At 38.3% G+C, this 17,192-nt stretch overlaps 1 protein-coding gene across 5 annotated transcripts in view; it reads right to left on the reverse strand.

Moving 5' to 3' along the window:
• POLA1 (DNA polymerase alpha 1, catalytic subunit) overlaps positions 1 to 17,192 on the reverse strand; it is a 288,927-nt gene that overhangs the window by 147,339 nt on the left and 124,396 nt on the right. For all 5 annotated transcript variants that reach the window (XM_057718415.1, XM_057718416.1, XM_057718413.1 and 2 more), the window contains 3 exons: positions 16,475 to 16,649; positions 3,211 to 3,389; positions 1,391 to 1,522 (listed from right to left, as the gene is read on the reverse strand). In XM_057718415.1, coding sequence (XP_057574398.1) covers positions 1,391 to 1,522; positions 3,211 to 3,389; positions 16,475 to 16,649 — 486 coding nt within the window. The remainder of the gene's footprint in view (positions 1 to 1,390; positions 1,523 to 3,210; positions 3,390 to 16,474; positions 16,650 to 17,192) is intronic.

The following is a 17,192-nucleotide window of genomic DNA, read 5'->3' on the forward strand; positions in this document are numbered from 1 at the left end:
ATTTTTCTGCCTATTCTCAACCTAGTCAAAACAGATTGCCCGTTCTTAGAGAAGGAAATAGACGAGCTTCTTCTAGTATTAACATTTCCATGGTGAAGATTTTGATAGACTAAACACAGAGAGAAAACTCAGAATTCTTCCCAAGAGTCAAGAATCATGCTCTGCTCAATGAGGTCTGTAAATGAGCTGAACAGTTCTGATTTAGGCTCTTCACGCTAAATAAAGGCCTAACATTTCACGTGCTGAACATTTCATCTACTGCGGAAAGTGAACCCACAGATAACCTTTATTCCCATCCAACTGTTCATTAAGTGCAGCACAGAATTATTCACTAAAATGTTTCAGATTTCCCAAAATGGAGCCATAATTATTATTTTAAAAATATCTTCAGACAAACCTACTTGGGTTTTTTTTCTTGACAAATACAAATTATGCTACTCCAAAATCACAATACCAGAACTCTATGTTTTCACTCTTCCTCCTAATGATTTAATATTTGATTTTCATTTAATGAATTCGATTGTAAAGAAGAAAATGCTACGTTATATGTTAACTAACATATAAGCAGAAATCATAGAATGATATTGATCAAAGTCAAGAGCCTTACCTAAAAGAACCTGGGCATTTTGGGAAAACATCTTGCCAGTGTTATCTCTGTATGTAAGTTACAGTGAACTTTCAAGTAATAGAAATTTTGCTTAGATGACAAATGACATAATGAAATACTAAGAAAAATAAAATGAGAAATGTGCTTTTATTTTAATTTTAACTTTCGAAGAAAAAAAACTCACATGAAATGTGTTAAAAATAAAACAAAAACTTTGAAAGAAGCCTTCTTTCAAATGCAGACAGCTCACTCACTGTTCTGGAATTTTTACTATATATTTATAAAAATTAGACATTCTCTTTTAAAATGCCAGACAAATTGCATTTAAATTTAAAAGATGTTTATTCTAGTTTCCTTGGAAAACTAAGTTATGAAATGGTTTAGATTACCATATAAACACAAAGTGTAAGCTAGCTGGCCGTTTATCAAAATCACCACACATAATGTTACGGCTCTAGCTGCCAAAGATAAGTAATAGTGATTTTTCCTCCTCTGCCCAAAGATCTGAGTGACCATTTAACTTAATTTTATTTAGGTAGCAATAAACTAAAACACCTCCTGATTATATTCTCATTTTTCCTTAAAAGCAAAAACTTCATTACTAAAAACATTGCTCATTAATGAGATGAAGCACCCAGTAGAAAAATCATTTTCCTCCAACGTCTTTTCAAAATTTTAGTTTCATAAAAAGATCAATAATACAAAAACCAAATCATTTTATTTTAAAATAAGTAACAAACCTAGATAAGTTGCCTATGTAAGAAACTCATAACGGATACTTACTTCGTAGTATTTTTTAATGCAACGTCTAATGTCCATGATCAATTTGTTGCTCAGCTGCACCATAAAGTTCAGAGGTGAGGCCTTACAAGTGATGTTGCTGCAACGATACAAGCTGGGCTCCATATCGATTCCCTACAGAAGTCAAGACAGACAAGTACACAAAAGGTTATGAAAGGTTTCTTGTGCTTAAAAACTAACATGCTGTCCTGGTATACGATATTTTTAATTCATTTTATTAGTAAGTTTTTAACCTTATTTTCTCAACGACTTTCCTCCCAAAGATCCCCTCAGTCACACACACTTTCTACTCTTGCCAGCATCATAATGGAGTACAAAGCCAAAAGGAAAACCCCAAAATCACTTTTTTTACATTCAATACATGACAGACTATGGATAAAATAGTTTCCCCTCTGAAAATACCACTGAAGTCGCATTATTGGAAATAAACATCCTTCTTAGAGACACTGATCAAAAATTTAAATTTGCACTTATTCATTCCAAACTTGAAGACAAAGCAAGAGTGTTACTGACAACAGTTTGATTCATATCGCCAACTTAAAGAATAAAGCCTAAAAATTAAGTGTTACACCACAAAGCGATCACTTATTGTTAGCTTAGCAAATTTAAAATTTCTATAACCCCCACCCCCCACACATGAAATGTATTTGGGGGAGGGGAGAGAGGAGGAGCAAAAATTCGAAAGAATGAACTATTAGTAGTTGGAGAAAACGTTTTGTTTTGTTTTCTTTTAAACAAAGACAAAGCAAATGTAATATACAGGAAAACTGTTGGGGTTTCTGGAGCATTTGTTTTCCTTCTTGATACTTAAACATCTTGGTTTCCTGCTCCAATCTGGTATATAACCCTACGCCGCCACACTAAGCAATTCCAGGTGGAAGAGATTTTAGAGCTTGACATCGGCTCTTCCACAGTTAGCCCATCTGCAAGTCGTCAAGCCTCTATGCAATTAACTATCTTATTTACAGCTGTAATGAAGCAAAACTCAAGGATTTAGCAAGTATTGCTGATCTGTGTCTGCCTCTTCCTTGCACTTGCTTCCAAAGACTGCTTTGTTTTGATTCAAAAAAATGCAAAACATCTGCTGTTTGTCCAAATTAACTTAAAATAATTACTTTTAATTTAGATAAAGGATGTATTTTCTTTGAGTTTCAAGGTTTTACATGGTTCTGCTGCCTATTCATTTGCCAATGGCTAGTACATGTATAACACTGCAGTGGGATCAAGTAGATTGGCTAAGTTTCAAGTTCAGATCCAAGGTCAATGATACATTTTTTGGCAGTACTTCTTGACAGAAATGTCTCCCTGTGACTTTTTTAATGCTCGATATGCAAAGACAGCAGAAAAGATAATCAGAGTACCTTTGTCAAAAAGGAGGCAAGTGGGATGTGTAAAGATAAACAAAAACTTTCCAAAAACACTTAGTTCCCATTAACTTGATTTAAGATAAAGGAAAATATTGCTCTAAGTCTTAATAAATTGGGCTGGGAGGAGGGAAATACAGGTTACTAATAAAGGAATTACAATAAAAATACTTTAAGATAATTTAGAATTTTTAAGAGATTCCATTTAGAAAACCAAGGCCAAGGATTCTAGGAAGCCAAAAACAATATTCAAGCATACTCTATTAAGAGGTTTCAAGCAGAAATAACTTAAGCTGTGAACGCAGCATTCATATGATGCTAAAATTCTTTAAACACGTAAAAACGTGTTCTTTTTCCTTTTTATACAGATAGTGGAGACAAAAAAGATTTTATACTAGTTCGCTCACAAAACAAACAAAAAAAACAAAAGCAACTAACCGAACCATCGAAGACACTATCATAAATATTCTCGGTTCCGCAAGTAGGGCATGGACACGTGAACCTTTCGCAGTCCCTGTATTTCTCTTCATCCGTGAGCTGTGCTGGGCCACCAAGGAGGGCATCATTCTCTTCATCTTTATGATAATGACGAACTCGAAACTGGGTGGGGTCAAGTCCTATTAACGTTAAAGAAAAAATAAATTCAAAAAGGCACAATTACTTGAATTCCCTTCTCCAAAAAACACTCCAAAGAAATCACAGAAGAAGTATTTCAAATTCATGCACATACATACACAACCATTTGAACTCAAGATAGAGGCTTATATCAGCAAGACAAATGACTTCCTTTTTTTAAGGAGATAATAAACAAAACAAGTAAACTGCACCAAAGCAATGCAGAAACATCCTACTGGACATTTGCGTTTGGAAGCAACTACTTCTACAGGATGGTTTTACTATTTTCTTAAAGTTACGGTGAAAATCTCACACAAAAAAAAAGTGCACTGTTAAAATCTCCTAAAATCAAAGTATCACCATTAAAATTGAAAATAGAGAATAAAAATCCCATTAAGGAAAACAAGTTCACTGCTATTACAACTCCTTCAAGTGCAGACACAACTGCTAACCCTGATTTCAATGCACTGGTCGATTCCATCTTGGCTCAGTAGTTAATAGCATGTAAGTTGCAATCCAATTCAGTGGTTAAAATTCAGTAGCAGCATCTGAGTCAAAACGCGACATGGTTTTTGGTGTTCTGAATTCAGAAATTTAAAATATGTGTAAAAACAATGAATCTACAAATTCTATAGGCCAAAATGTCCCTGACAATTCTCAAGCCAAATATACCTTCTATATTTCAATCAAAATGACACAAGAAATCAACTGATGCATAGTTTACACTATCTCGTTTAGCCAAACTATTTGAGAAAAGAAAAGATTGTAAGGCCAACCAATTTAACTTACCCTTGACCAAAGCATATATGTCAAAATCCACTATTTGAATTTACACTTAAAGGTAATTATTCCACACTATATCTTATAATATTTTCTTGAAAGCATTCCTTAGCAATCCCTAAGAATTCTAGGCTTTTTAGAAATCTAAAGAAAGCTATCATATTTATTTTAGTATAAAGGTAAATAAGTAACATAAAACAATAACTGAGCAAAAAAGTTCAAATACCAAAAATATCTAAAAATTGTTTTAACTCTATCAACAGCTTGCAAGTTAGATAATCTAACAGATGTATTCAGAATCCAGTGACAAGATCCTAAATCCTATCTGGTCAATTCTCAAGTGACATCTCATAATTATAAAAGCCTTACGGCTGACTCTGACACAGTGGAAAGGTGCTAAACAAAGAATGAAAAGACTGAGACTTTTAAGTCTCGGTTTTCTCACCTGCAAAATGGAGCTACTACCACCACCATGCCCTTTTGAAGTTTAAATCAGATGTTAGAGGACAAATTGTTTTCAATGGTGCCTATCATGTGGTAAGCACCCAACAAATGCCACATGCCACATGAAAAAATAAAACAGTGGATGAACATCATTTAATCCATCATTTAATAGTCATTCAAAATTATACATTTGGAAAAATATATGAAACGCACATTCATGTTGCACAGCAAATTAATAGCTGCTCTTTGTAGTAATTAATCAAAGTGAGTATTTTCCAACATGAGAGTGTATAATAAAAACAAAGACTACACATTCAAAACAAACTGAAAACCTGTTCTTGGTTAGTGATATAAATTACTGTAACATAGGTCACTTGGCCCCAAGACTCACTATAAATTTTTATTTTACAAGTTACCTATAGCTTAAGAGAAACAGCAAGTTAGTGAAGTGTGGGGGAAAAACACTCTCTCATTTAAAGACAAGGAGGGGCAGAGGAATGGAGTAAGAGAAAGCACGCCCATGCCCGTGAATGGTGCCATTTCTTCTCTGTAGTGAAGGATAACTGCTGCAAATTCCTGAACCTCTAGTTGTGAATCTAACTGTATTCACATAATGTCTTGCTTTTATTCACGATTATGAGAAAGCAGCTCCACCTTTTCTCTGATGGTATGATTATTCATCAATTTCCCAGGCCAAAACTATTCAAAAAGTAAGGAAAAAGAAAAAGAATAAGCAACGGTTTTCTAAAAGACAAGCTTCTTTCACAACCTAAATATCAAGGAACAAAACAAAGCTGGCTTTGCACATAGACAAAACTGGCCGGGCTCAAATAAAGAAGCAATGAAAGCTCTTTCTATGCCTCCCCACCAGTCATATACACTTAGTGCACCTGAGGCCTGGGGCAGCCTGCCTGCTGAGCACACAACTCGACATGGGCTGCCTTGCTACTTACGGAGAAAAGCCCAACAAGTGACCAAGAGTTATGAAAAATTATCAGGCCTTATGAAATGTCTACTTTAAATGTCCATTTCCACAAACAACCCTTATCTGCCACGGCAATAACAAAACCAACTGGCATAGCTAATTACTTCAGATTTATTCACAACCTGATTTTTTTCAAGAGAAGGGACTTCATCTCAGCACTCCTGGCCATAATTCAATGGTAAATTTTTTAAATATAAAGGGAGAAGACGCTGTAATTACCTTAAAATATTAGGTATATAATGATCCTTGTACGAGTTACTGGATACAAAAATAACATAAAAAAGTGATTTTCTTGGGAGGACAATTATAAGTTCAACAGGCAAATCACGGAGGGCTAAGTTAAATCTTTTTAAGAAAACATATAATTAGTCATGTTAAAAAATATGGATCACTGCTGCTGGTATCCTTTTTTTAAGGTCAAAATCCACAGTTAAACCCCAAATTTACACAGCACATAAATTAATTTTTCCAAAAACGCACAAAATTGGCAATAAGCAGCTTATTTTGAAGTTTTGGGAAACTTAAAACTTTTACTGCTTATACCATAAAACTCATTAAGGCCAGAGAGAAACAACAGGGAAAAAGTATCTGGTGCTGCCACCTAGAGGTAGATTCTGAATTTTAAAATGTGCAAAATAGAGCTGCTACACAGAACTCTATTTGTAATTATTGTCCCTCCAAAATGAAGCACTATAGTCAGAAATGACATTAAAGCAAAATCTTTCTGATCACAGTTTCCATACATGCATATTATATAACCAATATTAAACTGCACACCACAGTTGTCTTTGAGTGAGCAAGAGGTAAAAAACTGAATTCCTAATTCCTTATCTCTTCTATAGAGAGCTTTCTCTGAATAACTGACTTAAAGAAAGTTTACATCCCCATTGAGAAAAAGAGCTTCCACTTCTACTAGACTAGCTTTTGACATATGACTTCAATCATTTGGTCTGGCACAGAATAAAAGGAGGAGCAGCCTACTTGGGCTTGGCATCAGTCATGTGGGGGAAGAGCAGTTGTGCAAATGATGTGTGCTTTAATTCAATCCTGTGACTTGTAGCGATCCAGTCACACCATTTTTCTTGGGCTGCAGTTGGGGTGTGGGGGAGGGCGACGATGAGATGGGACGGGACAGAGGGGCAGTGGAATGAAATTAAAATACTGTCATTTATAATTAGAAAATTTATAGGATCTCACATTATTTTGGCAACAGGATCAAAGATCTCACGTTTCAAGAAGTATTTATAGAAGGTAACATCATAGGCATTGGAGGGGATGAGTTCAGCACTGCTGTTTTTTTACTTAAGATCGCCACATTCTTATCACACATATCTCCAATGTAACATTTAGCACAGAATTATTTTTTCTACTACTATATTTTCTAACAATTGTAAACTAACTGTTTTTAAAATGTTCACTTGCCCCCATTCCCAAGGAATATTTAAAATGCTCCAAACTCAAGGCATTAGGTTCACAGGCTGATGCATTTGACTAAATAATCTTCTTTCTCCCAAAGACAAAGTCTCTATTAGTGCAACTGCAAATAACTACATACAACTGGGGAAGAGGGAAAAATCCAAACGAATGAAACTTCAAATGAGTAGAGTAACTGATATTCCCAAGCAGTTGTCTGTAATATGAATCACAAACTCCTAGGGAAGCTAATTAATGAAATCCTACTGTGAATATTTTTTTCTAAAAATTTCTTCTAGAAAATGAATCCTTTCCACAAATCCACGCTTTCATATATCTGGACTTCTTAGAGAACAGTACACAAACTGAAAATTTAGTATGATTAAAGAAAAAAATATTTCATGAAATTTTAAAAGGTGAATGCTACATCTATAAAAAGCCTTATAAGTTCACAGCAGCTTCATTCATAACAACCATAAATTGAAAACAATCTGATGTCCATCAACAGGAGACTGAATAAACAAACTGGTATTATCTACCATCGAATACTAGTCAGCAATGAAAAAGACGGAATACTGATACACAACAAGATGGATGCATCTCGAAAATATGCTAAGTGAAAGAAGCTGAACACAAAAAGTATATACTGGAGGAGATCATTTATATAAAAGTTCTAGAACAGGCAAAACTAACCTATGGTCACAGAAATCAGATGAGTGGCTGCTTTTGTGAGGGAAAGGGTATGGACTGGGGAGAGTACATGGGAACTCTCTAAGCAATGGAAATATTCTGTGTTTTGATAAACTGTTTGCATGATACTCTAACACCGCAGCATTTCATGGTATGTAAATTATACTTGAAAAAAAAAAAACCACTCCAAATAGATGTTTGTGATATATGTTTCCAAAGAACTCATTTAGAATATATAAGGAATGCCTGCAAATCAATAAGCAAAAGACAACTCAACAGAAAAGCAGAAAAAGACTTGACCAGACAGCTCACAAAAGGTGATATTCAAATTGCCAATAAGCACGAGAACAGGTGCTCAACTTTATTAGTCAAAGAAAAGAAAAACACAAATTAAAACCACAACATTATGCCACCACATAAAATGAAGAACAGAGGAAACACCAAGTGTTGGTAAGAATGTCAAGCATTCAAATGCTTCTAGTAGCAGGTCTAAATTAGTAGAACCACTTTGCAAAATTGGTAATATTTACTAAAGCTGGACATACATGTCCCCTATGACCTAGCAATTCTCCAATCTAAGGATATACCCAACAGAAATACATACAATTCTTCAACAGAAGACATGAGCAAGAATGCCCAAAGCAGCACTATTTATAACCGCCCAGAGTGTAAAGAACCCATAGGTAGGTAGTCATAGTGTGGTATATTCATACTAGAAACAAATGAAGTACAACCACATGGATCCATTTCATAAACATATTGAATGAAAGTAGCCAGGCATAAAGAGCAAAGACATAATTCATGCAGCATCGAAATATAAGAAAACCTCATCTATGATGTTAGAAGTCATGACAGTAATATTCTGGTGGGGCCTGGAGGATAATTTCTAGAAGGAGATACGAGGGAGCTTCTGAGAATGTAGTAATATATTGTTTCTTGAGCTCAGGACTGACTATACTGGTATGTGTTCACTTTGGGAAAATTCCTCAAGCTGTTCAGTTAGGTTTTTGCATATTTTTCTGTATGTATGTTATACAAGAAATTCACATTGATTTCTCACACAATATACAAAAATAAATTCCAAATAGATTAAATGTGAGACCTGAAACCATAGAACTCTTAGGAAAAAAAACATAAGTACATTTTTTGACATTGGTCTTAGCAATATTTTTTTGGATGTCTTCTCATGCAAGGGAAACAAAACCAAAAATAAACAAACAGGACCACATCAAACTAAAAAGCATTTGCACAGGGAAAGAAACTATCAACAAAATGAAAAGGCAGCCCACTTGAATTGGAGAAGATATCTGCAAATAATATACCCAATAAGGAGTTAATATCCAAAATATACAAAGAACTCATACAACTCAACACCAAAAAAACCAACAACCTGATGAGAAAACTGGGCAGAGAAGCTGAATAGACGTTTCTCCAAAGAAGACAAACAGATGGCCAACAGGCACATGAAAAGATGCTCAACTTCACTAATCATCAGGGAAATGCAAATCAAAACCACACTGAGATATCACTTCACACCTGTCACAATGACTATCATCAAAAAGACAACAAATAACAAGCATTAACAAGGATGTAGAGTAAAGGGAACTCTTGTGCACTGTTGGTGGGATTGTATGTTATTACAACCACTATGGAAAACAGTATTGAGGTTCCTCAAAACATTAAAAATAGAACTACCATACAATCCATCAATTTCACTTCTGGGTATTTACCAGAAAAAAAAAAACCAAAAAACCCCCACTAACTCAAAAAGATACATGTACCCCAATGTTCACTGCAGCATTATTTACAATAGCCAAGATATGGAAGCTACCTAAGGGCCCATCAATACATGAATGGATAAAGGTGTGGTGTACACACACACATGCACACACACACAGAGGAATATTACTCAGCCATAAGAAAATTGAAATCTTGCCATTTGTGACAACATGGATGGATCTAGAGGGTATTATGCCAAGTGAAATAAGACAGAGAAAGAGGAATACCAAATGATCACACTATACGTGGAATCTAACACCAAAACAAAATGAAAACAGACTCACAGATACAGACAGCAAACAGGTGATTGCCACAAGGGGCAGGGTGAGGGGGTAGGCAAAACAGGCAAAGGGGATTAAGAGGTAGAAACCTCCAGCTACATAATAAATAAATCATGAGAATGTAATATACAGCATAAGGAATATGGTCAATAATACTGTAATAACTTTGTATGAGGACAGAGGGTTATTAGACTTACTGTGGTGATCAGCTCATGGTGTATGCAAATGTCAAATCACTATGCAGTACACCTAGAACTAACATAATATTGTACATCGACTGTATTTCAATTTAAAAAAAAGAAAATTCACACTGAAAAAGGTAGGAAAAGTGAGTACTAAGTATCTCTCATGATGTATCTCTGAGTTTGTTTCAAAATGTGTTAGATTCCAACCAGACATTATGTACCTCCTCACAGAAGTACACACCATTACCTAGGAAGCTGGATTAGCAAAAACTAATATGGACTAAAATATGGGCAAGTCTTTAGATCTAATTACCATTTTATAGGAAACAGGACAGAGGGATGTGTTAAAGGATATCACTAGGATGCAGTTGGCAAACTCCAGAATAAGGGACAGTCCATAGGACAAAAATCACCAGTTTCCTTAACAAATAAAAGGATCAAAAAAAAAAAGAGAGAGAGAGAAGATTATCATATGGACTCTGATTGGATTCCAATTCAAAGAAGGAGCTACACAGTCTTGGCATCATCTTAGTATGCTTAATATGATGATCTTTAAAAAATCTGACCTATAATTATTAATACAGTATCGTATACTTGAAAGTTGCCACGAGCAGATCTTAAGCATTCTCACCACACTCCTCCTGCCCCCAAAAGAGTTAACTGATGGATTAATGATTTCGATCTCGGCAGTCATTCCACATTGTAAACATATATCAAATCATCACATTATATACTTTAAAAGCATACAATTAGGGAATTCCTTCGGTATCCAGGGGTTAGGACTCAGCACGTCCATTGCCAGGGCCCTGGGTTCGATCCCTGATCGGGGAACTAAGATCCCGAAAGCTGCGCGGCGTGGCATCCATGCGTACACACATAAATAAATACATATGTACATACAATTATATTTGTCAATTATTCATCAATAAAGTTAAATTTTTAAAAAATTGATCTAACTTAAATAATTTGAGAAATCCCCATTTTCCTTTGGAAGCTCCAAGCTTTACAAAGTCAGAGTAGGAAATCACCACACCAAGCAATTATTCTAAACATGCTCTGATATGGCTCCAAGTTCTTAGAGGCGTGCCTGAGTCAGGAGAGTAGTGCTAGCTTGGGCCCTCGGCACTGTGAGCCAGTGACACAGAAACAAGTACCGTGTGCTCGCCTTATAGGGACTCGGGTGCAAGGCAGTGCAATGGCTACCCTTGCTGAGGCTCTCTGTGAATTCCCTCATGCGCCCTGAAGAGCAGCTGGGATGGCCTGGGCTACCCCTGGAAGTCGGGGCCCTGCCACTTATCGCTGGGCTGGAAGGACAAGTGGGATGTGGGGACAGGCAGCCACTCCCGACTCCACACTGGCCTCTGCACGGCGCACGCCAACAATGCCTCAACGCTTCCACTTCTATAAACCCTTCCCGGGTGGCCCCAGGTAGAAGTGGTCTCTGGTTCCCTGAAACACTGAAATTCCTTTATTTTACCTCTTTTGGGACATGTACTTGTGTTGTCCACTAGACTTCCCTGCAACAGGGAAATCGACTCAACGGGCTGGGCTGTGAGTAAAGGAGCCATGGCCGACTCAACTTCGTATCCCTCACAGCGCCCATTACGCTGCTGAGCACGGCACGTCTTCAACACTCATCTGTTCCATGGATGCATAAGCAGGCTGGGAATAAGCAGGCTGGGAGCAGGAGCCATTTGATAATGCACTTGGGACAGCACTCCAGCTTGGAAGTGGCGGTTCTTAACTGCTGAGAAGACTCACTATCCTACATTGCATTTGGTGTGATCTTACTTTCGAAATTTTACTATGAATTATGTCATAAAAAATATTTACAGTTTGCAAATGAGGGTCATGTAGTTACACTCTTCTGAGAGCTTAATCATGAAAAAAAGCAAAGTCTCGATCAACAAACTAATGTCTGAGGCACCTGCTGGATGGCATCACTCCACTCCCAAACACCTGTACTTTATCCACCACCCCACCAGCATCTTTTGTAGTTATAACTCCCCGGGTCTACCAAAGGCACCCCCAAACATGGCATGGCCCGCTGCTGCACTTAATTTCTTAGAAAATGTTACTGCACCCTGTCTATTGACAAAAACTACCTTCTGTAAGGTGGGTGGTATGGGTCATTTTTTAAAAAGGGGGATTTTTACTTTCCAATTTAACTCAGGAACACACTGGGTTAAGTGTGATGAGACTTTCAGAGATTAAATTTTAAATTGTCAATTTCTTAGGACCAATGGAAAAACTGCACTGAGAGCCAAATGCCTGAAATTTTATCACTGACCATGAAGAAAGGTATTTGACAGTTATTGTACAAATCATTCTTCATCAGAGGAAAGGTATTATATAAATTTAAGTAGTTATGCATGAAATATAAATTTATTAAAAGATGAAATTCAAGAATGAACTTTAGAATATTTTCATCCCCAGCCTGTTTTGCTAGGTACAGCAGACTATTTGGATGTTGGAGCATACTGTGAATATTTCATCCACAGAATATAGAGAGCTTTCATTAGAACAAGAGAGAAAAAAACCTATAGCCTGGAGAACAAAAGCTAAGAGTTTCAAGTTTTAGTGGCCATGTTTCCCATAGGGCTATTGTATAAGAAGAGTAATACTATATTTTTTTTTCTATTCACAGATGGAAAAGAGTAAAATTTAGCTTTATTTAAGCCGAATAGCAATAATCTTGCATGGGTTTCAGAAAAATGATACACATTTTACTGTGGGATAATGAGGACCATTAGTTATTAGGGAGAAGAAATTATTCTCTTTCAATTCAACAGACTTATTCATTCACTCATTTAATAGACTATCCTCTCTCCTTTTCACTGAAATGACCTTCCCATACAGAACACCTGGCCATGCAACATGCCACCAGACAGACTTCAGGAGGTATCCTGACGGGGAGAAAGAGTCAGAGAATTTCCAAAGTGAAGCCACAGGATAAAGCCAACCCTTGATGCTTGCCTTTCATTTCAAGGAAAGCAGTATAAAAGCAATAGAAATAGAGGTAGTTGAAAAATATAGTTGCTCTCCACAAAAGAGTCTTAAAAATAAAAAATCATGAACTTAATAATTTTCCTAAATGAAATTATGCCATTATTCCTGATTTCTTTATACTAGCTAAAAGGACAAAGTAGCGAACTTCACTGAAGTTTCAACACTGTAATGCATTTCATTAATCAAAGATAAAAACTACATTAAAAGCAAGAGAATTATTTTATGTCTGTGATTAGGCAGTTGGAGGGCTTGTATTTTATGTATACATTTGCAGACTTCAACTTATTTAACGGTGTCAGTTCACTAACTGCAGTTTTTTTTTTTTTTAATATAAAGAAAACAGATTTAGAACTTTAAAAACAAATTACAGTAATTTTCTGCCTATAGCTTGCACCTCTTAGAAACCACGCACCCCCAACACTCCCCTTACTTTCCCACCACTTCCCTGTCTCCTCCCTCCTCCTCTAAAACCACAGGCTAAGTGAGAACTGATAACAGGGGCCTCAAATCCCCTAGTGAAGAATAGCCACCCTAATTTTCACTTGGGGTGGAGGAATAAAGGACGCAGATCAAAATGCAGCTCCCGAATAGGGCAGGGGGCAAATGCCTGCAAAGCTCTGCCAAGCAAGCTTCAATGTTTTCTACAGATCTTCATGGTGACTGGCACTTGCTGTTCTGCACTTGATTACTATGGACCCTCCTATGAGGAAAGAGGGAGAGAGAAAGGACTAGGAGATTTACTACGAATGCAGAAAGGTATGTGGATACTGCTGGTGACTGCCGGCAGGGGCTGTGGTGGGAGGAGGCAGGCTGCACAATGATGACAACTTCACATGTCTTCAGCATAAAAACTGCTGTCAAGTAGCAGAAGATAAAGACCAGAAAAAGAACATAAAAAGTGGAGCGGCAGCAGCTCCTTCAAGGCTAGAAACACAAGCCCTTCGGGAGCTCTAAGTGGCTACCTGCCACTGACAGATGGGGATGTGCTGGGACCACGCACAAGCACGACGGGTCCCTTCTGTAGACTGAGGCTGGTCAGTAATAGCAAGAACACTCTCAAGATAGGGCCCACTAAGCTAGCGGCTTTGAAAATAATTTGCGAAAACTGGATTCATAAGACAGCCACAATGATGAGAAAGTTTGTCTTTAAGCAGCCACAATCTGCCTGTTGTTTGACTGATATAAAAATGATCTTAAATATGACCACTGGAACCAACAAAATCAGTCTGGTCTCCTAGTATGGCCAGTCTTGAGATATCCGAGCAGGCATCAGGCTGTCTAGCGGCCAGACTCTACCGCCTCCTATTCTATCGCTCTTCCGCTGAAATACAAGGCTCCACCCTTATCTGTTAAATGTTACTCACGAGTTGAGACTTGTTCCATCTACCTACCTCTCCTTGGCTCTGGGCCACTGGAAAATTCAGAACCAAAGAAGGAAAGGGCAACAGTTAGCCTTTGGACCAGGTTCTTGATGATCCAAATGGAAAACCTAGAAGATCTACTCTAAAAAACAAATGCTTTTGCTCAGGGATCGTCAGTGGGGGTGGGGCAGGTACGGTGGGGGTTCGCCGTGGAGAGAGGAAGGAGCACGAAGATGAAGCTACAGGGCCTTCATATCCACGCCACCCCCGTCCTGGCCGAAGGCACGTGTCATAGCCTCTCAGGGCTAAGAAGAGGTGGTGGCTACAAGCACAAGCTCTGCAGTCACACAGAGCTGGGGCCCTCCCAGTCCAAACACAGCTGGCCACTTACTAGCTATGTGACAAGACCAAGTTAGTTACCTCACTAAGCCTCAGCTTTCGTCTCTGTAAAATGGAGGAACTACAACTTAGCCTCATGGGGTTACTGAAAGGATTAAATGAGATAACATGCGAAGTACTTCTTACAGTCTCCGATAGAGTAAGCACTCAAGGCAGAGGAGAGAAAAAAGAAGGAAGCTAAAAAATATTGTTCACTTACACTCCCTCCTCCCAGCTGAGGATTTATAAACATCATCAAATACAACTCAACTTTGAGAATACATTATATGATGATTTGGGTAGCAGAATTTTATCTTCCTAATTATGTTTTGCTTAGGCAAATGTCAAAAATGAGTTTCCACTTCCAGAGCAGACACTGATGGGCGGGGGGGCCGGCCCACGCTGGCAGGGAGGAGCTCAGAAGCATATTCAACAGAGGTAGTGTAGCAAGTATGTGACTTGATGATTCATCTGTCCAATCTCAGTCCACAAACGCATACTGAGAGCTAACCGCATGCAAATCCTACAGACTAGAGGAGTTCGAACATATTTCTGCAGAGGCCTAGCAGGGGGCTAGGGCATGGCCACGATCCACACTCACTGAGCTTTCCTCCTGCCCAGGCCTGTGCAGAGCATCTCACGTGTATCACTAATCGCTCCCTCAGAGCGACTCTAGTTTTTGACTCCAGAAAGCAAGCCTGAGACCAAGCTTCAGAGGCTGGCCAAAGCCCCAGAGCTCGTGGAGGACAGAACCAGTGTTTGAACCCAGATCCCTATGATGCCAAAGCCCATCATAAGGCAGACCTTTCAATGAGAGGAGGAGGAGCATTTCCCACAAAGCATGGACAGATTAAGCAATGCCATATTTAGGGGACCCTGAGTACACTAAGAAGTCAGGCTAGAAAGACAGGTTGGAGCTAGAAAGCCTATAACTGCCAAAGTCAGAGACTGTAAACGTCAGTGGCAACTGGACTTTCAGATAGTGAGGAGCCGCCAAGGACTTTATCAGGCAGTTACTCTAAAAATATTCACCTTTGTGTACAGTGGGATAGAGAGCAAAGAGCTTAAAGCAATGTAACTCTCAACGTGCTGATCATCTAGAAATAAAATCACAGCGCGTTATGAAATACATTTCTAAGCAAGAGATGACAATCTGGTGACCTGGCAAAAAGTCAAAGAAACGGTAAGGTTTCAGGGTTGACTGGCACCTCCAGACACGATGAGAAACTAGGAGTCAACTAATTTCTAGAAGATAATGAGTCCAGTTTTAGAAGAATTTAAAAAGCGAGAGCAGGATACTCAAAGGGAATCAAATACAACTAGTGAAACATTTTAATGTTAAAAAGGCTGTGGATTCTCACTCCATAGGAAAACACTTTTAGAGACTGAGACAAGAGGAAACAATAATCAAGATACAATGAATCTTCTTATTAAGGGAAGTTCACTGATTAAAGCGATAACCACATAAGCTCAGAGACTAGGAGGATGCCAAAAATCTTCTGTTATCCTTTCTTTTGCCGCCTCTTTTTCTCTCCCCTCATCATCTGCCGACTGAGCATCTACACTGGAGCAGGCATGTGCTTACAGAGGTAGCAAGTCTGTGGGGTTCATAGAATAGAGGGGGAGACAGACATTAACCTAACAACGACAAAAATCAACGCCCAACTGCAAAGAGGTGCTCGACGTAGTACCATGCCTCTAAACAGGGCTCCTGACAGGTAAGGGAGAACCACGCGGGTCACCGTTGCCAGGCGAGGGGCTATGTGAGCTCGAGACACTTACCTAACCATGTTGCAATGAGGACAGCGTCAATTCCATCTATTGGCTCACAGATTCGAGCCACGACTGGGTGGATCTGCTGGGCCAGGTAGTACTGGGTGTCAATGCTTAAATTGTCCTGCTTCTGCAGCTGCTCGGGTGCATAGGCCCTCTGACCCGCGGTGAGGTTTGAACCATCCTACAAGAGGACAACATACAGGTAAAGATCTGAGAAATTCAATCACACAAACTTGCATGGTCAAAGAGGGACAACAATTCAAATTTTGTATATTCAATTCCAAACACCAAGGAGTCCTTTTGACCTATTGGTGAACATTTCATATGCATCTAACGGGAGGAAGATCAAGGAAAACAACTTGCCCACTGGCCAGGAATGTAAATCCAGCATGTGTTGTGTTCTATTTTTTGTTGAAACATGAAACCAACAAGATGGCATGACTAGATTAAATAATTCCACCTGCCATATCACAGAAACACACAGGGAAGACTTGCTAAGAAAGGCCTTTTAGGAGTCATGAAAAAAAATGTGTGACCCTTTTATTATGTTAACTCAGTCCCTCCATGCAAGAATTCTAGTCGTAGTATCAACTTAAAGACGGGGAGTGTGTATGCAATCTCTCTCAATGAGAGCCATATGTATCACTGAGAAGCAAATGAGCAGGGGGAAAAGACAAGGACGTGAAACCCATGGGTAGTAACTCACATACAAGATATAACAGGT

Source organism: Hippopotamus amphibius, chromosome X, assembly GCF_030028045.1.
Source record: "Hippopotamus amphibius kiboko isolate mHipAmp2 chromosome X, mHipAmp2.hap2, whole genome shotgun sequence".
Lineage (NCBI taxonomy): Eukaryota > Metazoa > Chordata > Mammalia > Artiodactyla > Hippopotamidae > Hippopotamus > Hippopotamus amphibius.